General features: G+C 47.6%; 1 protein-coding gene across 1 annotated transcript in view; it reads right to left on the bottom strand.

Annotated features, from left to right (window-relative positions):
• The window catches only part of DPF2 (D4, zinc and double PHD fingers family 2), a 15082-nt gene extending 10350 nt beyond the window's left edge, over nucleotides 1–4732 (bottom strand). The window contains exon 1 of the mRNA XM_006860935.1: nucleotides 4696–4732. Coding sequence (XP_006860997.1) covers nucleotides 4696–4727 — 32 coding nt within the window. The 5' untranslated portion in view covers nucleotides 4728–4732. The remainder of the gene's footprint in view (nucleotides 1–4695) is intronic.
• Between the last annotated feature and the right edge of the window lie 2079 nt (nucleotides 4733–6811).

The raw sequence follows: 6811 nt of genomic DNA on the forward strand, positions 1-6811 counted from the left end.
AAAAAAAAAAAAAAGAAAAATGCTAGGGCTTTGTACACAATTATTGATCTAGGCCTAACAAATATTCTATTTTTCAAAAAATAAAGGGCACGTAAGAGTTGTATATTTTCATATGACATCTTACAACAATGTATTTCTACATCTAAAGCTATTGCACTTAACTTCAAACACTGTAACTCAATCCCTTTGCTGTTTGTATCTTTAGAACTTTATTTAACTTATAGTGATACGTCATTATTTTTAAAAATCTCAATAAATACATTTAAAGTCAGTAAAATTTTAGGAAACAATACTTCTACATGTGAGTGATATGCTTATTTCTTCTTCAGGTCCAACGCTTTGTCCTGAATGCGTTTGTTAAGATTAACTTTGTAGATGTCTCGCCTCATCAAAGATACATCTTCCTTCCATATGAGTGGTTCTGAACACTGAAAGATACTTCCATACATTTTCTTTCAGATCTCACAAGGAAGTATTATTAAAACAAAAGACTAGAATTGATGACATTCAGCCAGTAAGGTTTAAATCAAGCGGCCAAGTTTTAGGTGGTCACAGCCTACTAGTGAGACTGTTCATCAAGTAACCCATCAAACACACCTTAGAAATCTGTGTTAAACTAGACAGAAGGTTAAGACTAATATTTTCTGATACCCAATAAAGACTACCAAAGGAATTCCCCTGAAACTAGACCTACAAACACACCAAAATTTTTTTTTTATAATTATATCAGAGGAACTGAAGCCAATTTCTCACTGACTGCCATTTCTGATAGGAGACTGGCTTGCTCCAAGGCCCATCTTAGGCCTTCCCGTTCCCACACGACCACAGTACACAGGAAACAACTTCTCCTGCTTGGACTCAAAAGGCTCATGTTGAAATGTAAAGCAAAGGCAAATCTTTAAATGCTTTAAAGTCTAGGAAACTACCCAGTCCAAGTATTATCTGGTTATACGCACATGTATGGAAGCAATCTTACTCTAAGCATTCTGAGTTCTAATGCTGGAGCTTTAACTGTAACAATTCATATTCACGTCTGATCCTCCCTAAAATAAAGGAACTGTAGGCAGAGGTGGGTTCTTTCCCAGCTGTATCTCCAGTATCCTGAAAGATATACAGTCAGACTTGACGTCGGTTGGTTGTAAGTCACTTGAGCGTGAACGTTTAATGGACCTCAGGCTGGACGTCTAGACTGCGACGGTTGGCCTAGATAAGCTATGACATACCGGAATTCAATGCAAGGGAGACTCCTGACATGAGACTCTTGATGGAGTAAGTCACTGTTGCTTATGTCCATAATTTCAACGAGTCCAAGAAACCCTGCTCTGGGATCCACAGGGGATTTTATTACTGAGTTACCACAATAAGAGACCAAAGCACAGCTTAGCATGTTCCTGTACTGCACACAAGAGGTGGCGGCAACAGAAGTACAGTCTGGCCTGATTCAACGAGTTGTAATTACTGCAATCTGAGGCAGGAACGAATCTTGTGTTTAAGATGGGAGAGGCTCGCTCACATTTGCTCGCCTTTAGGAGGCAGCCATGTCCTCACTACAGAGAGGAAAATTGGATAAACAAGGCTGAGCGCAGCAGCTCCTTTGTTTCTGCTGATGGGAATTGATACTGACACTTGGAAGCCAAACGGAAGGAAGAGCAAGACTGGATGAGGGCTGCAAAGCAGGGCTTCAAACCAGTTTGAACCAGTTCAGTCATGGCCAATAGAGCAAAATTAGAACAGATAAGAATTTTTTAAATCTGAGTGAAGTCAAACACCCAGAACAGGAAAAATTACAGGTTGCATCCCTGGAAGGAGACTCAGAAAAAGTCTAGTGAGCCCTTCCAGAAGCCTGATGTAGAAGACTGGACTATTGCCAGGACCATGGAGGGCGATACACTTTCAAAGCTGCGCTGTTTCCACCATCTTTGAGCAGGACACCGTTGTTTCTTACTCTACCATTCAGGAGATGTGAGTGATTGCGATGCAACACACATTTTCTAGCAGGATGTCAACCAGTAATTTTTCCAGTTGTTTATCATCCCAGTTCACTCACATTTTATAAATTCAGGATCATTCCACTCTATTTTGCTGCTTATGACTGAACCAGGAAGCATCGGTTTGAAGCTCTGCTGCAAAGTCAAGAGCAAGGAGGCTGGAATTGGTTTGAAGGAATGGATGAGAGATGTTCTATGTGGCATTTCAGAATGTGGCAAACTTGGAGTGGGTAAGAAGGCTTTGAATAAAGCATCTAAATGGGGAGGTCTGATGAGGACCAAGGCTCAAGGCTCCTGTAGCAAGACATTCCAATCTTGTTGTCTAACTCAGAAGGCTTCCAAATCCATCAGCAGGCAGAGTTATGTATACCACTATCTTACTCTGGAAGGAACCATGATGGAACAGTGGTTGAAGTGCTCTACTACTAACTGAAAGGTCAGCAGTTTGATCCCACCAGCCACTCTGCAGGACAAAGATGTGGCAGTCTGCTTCTGTAAAGATGACAGCCTTGCAAACTCTATGGGGCAGGCCTACTCTGTCCTATAGGGTTGCTATGAGTTTGACTCAAGGACAGTGAGTTTTTATCTTATGGTAAGACTCCATAGAATTGTTTTCACTTCTGATAGCACATCTGGGAGGGACAGACAATTTGCAAATAGGAAAAATCTTCTTGCAGGTCAAGATGCAGGTCAGAAAAGATGTTCTGATCTGGATGCATAGCCTCAGCTGTCAGAAAACAGGCACCCCATGATCAAGGGAAGCACCAAAAAAGCAGTTCTTTCCAGGGTGAGAATGGTACAAGCAGAACAGAGACCTTTTAAAGAGAAAGTTCTGCCTGGAATGTGTTCATTGTGGCCCAGAGCCCTCTGGAGCTTGAACTGAAGCGGAGATACTCGGTTTTCCATTATCAGACTCAGAGACCACTGGCTGGTGACCCTCCTAATCACAATTTTTTTTAAGAGAAAAGGGAAGTAATGCTCTATTGAGAATGGGTGAGGCACTCCTTTACCAACTACCTGCTATTTCCCTCAAGACTTTCCAGCATGAAGGAAACTCATTACATATAAATTCTCAAAACCTAGGCAAACCTGATGTTTCCCCAGTACAATAAGAATCCTAAGGAAACAGCAGCTTTGATGCTTTCTTGGGAAGCATGAAACCTGTGTAACACCTACCCTTACAAGAGGATGGGGGGCTGGGGGGTTAACCATGAGAAGGGCCAAGGAAACAAAGAACATCTGAGTCAGGAAGGTAACTATATAAATGGTAGATCAGCATCATCATTTCTAAATTGAGAAAATGTCAGCCTCAGGAGAGAGCAGAGGGGAAAGTGGAGTGGGCAGATCAGAGAGAAAGACAATGGTGTTGGGAGGAGGGAAGGCTGAAGGGGCGGCAGGATAGAGCAGAGAGCAAGCTATTAGGGAAAGAAAAAAAAAAAAGGAACCACAAGAGGAGAAAGCACTTAGCTTAATGGAAGTGGAAAAGCTTTCTCAAAGAAAAAGCTCCAGGCAGGAAGGAGAAACAGCAACGTGCCCTTCTAAAAGGTTCTTGGGAAGAGCAGGATTCAAACACAGACGGGAGTTCCAAACCTTCACCTTTCATCCAAAATCCAAAAGCCCTGGCTGGACAGCTACCCCTTCACTTTCCTCTGCCGTTGCAAAGTCCAATTTATTCAATAAAAAAAAAAAAAAGGGGGGGGGGGGAATCCCTGGTGGTGCAAACAGTTAAGCTCTAGGCTACTACTAACATGGATTGATGACTAGAACCCATCAAGTGGTTCCGAGGGAGACAGTCCTGGCAGTCAGCTCCTGTACATTACAGCCTAGGAAACCCTCTGGGGGCAGTTCGACTCTGTCCCGAGGGGTCGCTCAGAGTGGGACTCCACTGGACTGGCACCTTACAACAACCCTGGCCCACGTGGCACTGGGCCATTACAAAACTCCCTGGGAGGCGCTGGGGTCGAACCAGGTCCCAAAGCATCTTTAAAGTGACAGGACGCAGCTAACCGGTCATCCTCGGTTTTCCCAAGCCCTGGAACCTGCACTGTGCCAGCAATCGGGCCGGCACAATGGTATCCTCTAGGACCAGGACTGTGCACCCAGACATCCCTTCGGGCTACGTGAAGACGTCGGGGCGGCTTCCGCCCAGTCCCCGTTGTTTTGACGGCTGGGACGGGGCCGGCCCCAATGACTCCCGCTCTCCAGCGCTTCCGTTTCGGGATCTGCTTCCCCACAGCCCCTCCCCCAGACCCTGCTAAGTCTGGGGTCCCTAACACTGTGCCTCCGCACGTCCAGGGAACACACGACCCCGAGGGTCCTCCCCCGCAGAGCCTCCGAGCCTGTTGCTCCGGAGGTACGGTCAGCCCGGCGGCACCCGGCTCCTCCGGCGAAGGCGTCTCAGGAGGGGGCCTGGGACTGGGCGTCTTCCGTCGGCGGCAAGGGCGCCATACTCGGGGTGTCGTCAGCCCTGTCGGCGCGCTCGGGCTACCAGTCTCGCAGAGAGGTTGCCCGTCCGGGGCTCCCTCCTGCCCCCTCAGGGCCTCCACAAGTTTCCAAAGAAGCGTAGCGTCTCCTCCGGAGTCTCCGGTGGCCCTCCCCACTAGGAGTCGCACCACGGCCTTCCCGGAAGCGGCTCTTCCTTCGCCTCGTTCCCGCACCGCTCCCACTCCCAAGACCTCCCGGCCAAGGAGAAAAAGAAACAACTCACAGCTTCACTACATTCTCAACCACAGCCGCCATCTTCACCGTTCCTCTCCCTCAGGCCGGTAGGCCCTGGAGCCCGCAGCGCGCAAGCGCCAGCTCCGCACTAAGGAGCACTTTCCCTCGTCGTTCTGCGCAGGCGCTGCCTAAGTGCGCGCGGATGCACGCCCGAGAACAAGCACAGAAGAATAACCTCTGGGCGGGTAAGCCCGAGACGAGCTGGAAAGGCTTTAAGGAGTCGGAGGGAGCACAACGCGCAGGCGCAACCGGGGGCGGGAGAGCGCGCCCCACGGTTTCTGTTCTAGTCCCGCCTCTTCCATTTGGGCGACTTGGAGGTGGTAGGAAGGATCAGCAGCCTCCAGAAATGAAAAGGTGAAATGTTGACGAGAACAGTGGGGTCCCAGGGATGGCTTGGATGGAGCGCATGCGTTCAACTACGTAACACACTTTTAACCACGTGATTCCTTTACACGTAGCAGAAGATTGTGGTGGTTGGTATGTGTCATCGAGTCGGTTCCGACCCAAAACGACCCGGTATAGGGTTTCCGAGGAGCTAGTGGGTTTGAACAGCCGACCTTATGGGTCAAACTGACCCTGTGGCCCAGTGCATTATCCTGCAGCACAATTGAAAGTAATGAGTAGTGTACCTGTGCCCACTTTTGGGAAGAATAGGTGAGGGGAGGGCAACAACATTTACCTTATTTTCTTGCCACCCGACCTACCCTCTGAACTACACCGAATATGGAAACCAAGGCATGAAAATGGGAGGTGCGGCCTCTTGTGTTCTCAACTAAAGACTCTGATCAGAAATAACCACAAATGGATGGCTTTAACAAATGTATTCTGTCACAGGTTAGGATCCTGGGAGTCTGACATGAGGGTGCTGACTCTAGGGGCAGGCCTTCTCCGTAGGCTCTAGGGGAAGGTCTCTGTCTCCATCCCTTTCAGGTCTCATTGTGTCTTGACATCTGCCTTCTCTTGGATCTGAGTGGGCCCTAGTACACATACCCTGCAGCCAAAAGACCACTCCCAGGTCCACTGCCAGATCTTTTTCTTCATTCTCTACTCTTTTCTCTCTCCTTTGATCTCTTCAACAACAACAGCAACAAGAGAAGACTTAATGCAGACTGAACTCCAGGGAAACTCCCCTGAGATCTTACCAGGGTTGTGACCTGAGCAAGGGTGTTGTATCCCGCCCTAGTCTTAGAACTGACTGGCTGATCATATGTGAGTGATTACATCATGATGGAGACTCATGGCCCAGCCAAGTTGACACATATTTGGGAGGCCATCATTAGTGACAGAAGGAGCTCTAGTGGTTACGAATCGGGCTGCTAATCTCAGGTCAGCAGTTGGAAACTACCAGCTGTTCCGCAGCTTTCTGCTCCCATAAAGATTTACATCCTCAGAAACCCTATGCAGGGTCACTATGAGTTGGAACTGACTCCACGACACATAACAACCAACCAATTAGTGGCAGACACTTTTGAAAAATATATTTATTTCTGCAACTCAGGGCGGGGCTCTGTCTGACTTAGATAGAGGCTTTGGGACCCAAGAAGTCCCTGGGTGGTGCAAATAAATGAGCACCACTACTAGTTGATAAGGAGCTCTGGTAGCGTAGTGGTTATGAATCGGCCTGCGAACCACAAGTTCAGCAGTTCGAAACTACCAGCTGTTCTGCAGGAGAAAGATGAGACGTTCTGATCCTATAAAGATTTACAGCCTCAGAAGTCAGCCTTGTCAATCTGCTTCTAAAAGGCCGGAGTTCTGAAAACCCTGTGAATGATTCTACTCTGCACACAGGGGGTCATCATGAGTGAGAATCAACAACAGGACCCAAGGGAGGGATGCATCCTCCAGGGAGCACAATAAGGATTTCTTGAAATTAGCAGCTAAGACTGTCAATGGGCCATTTTGTGTACCCCATGTTACCAGGCAAGAAAGTAAAAAGAGGATCCCTCTTTTGACTTGTTGTTGTTAAGTGCCTTCAAGTCAGTTTTGACTCATAGCAATCCTGTATAGGGTTTCCAAGGAGCGGCTGGTGAGCTTGAACTGCCGACCTTGTGGTTCAAACCAACTTTGCAGTTTTGAGCATTAAACCCACATCGCCACACCAGACT

This window comes from Chrysochloris asiatica, unplaced genomic scaffold (assembly GCF_000296735.1).
Source record: "Chrysochloris asiatica unplaced genomic scaffold, ChrAsi1.0 scaffold00040, whole genome shotgun sequence".
Lineage (NCBI taxonomy): Eukaryota > Metazoa > Chordata > Mammalia > Afrosoricida > Chrysochloridae > Chrysochloris > Chrysochloris asiatica.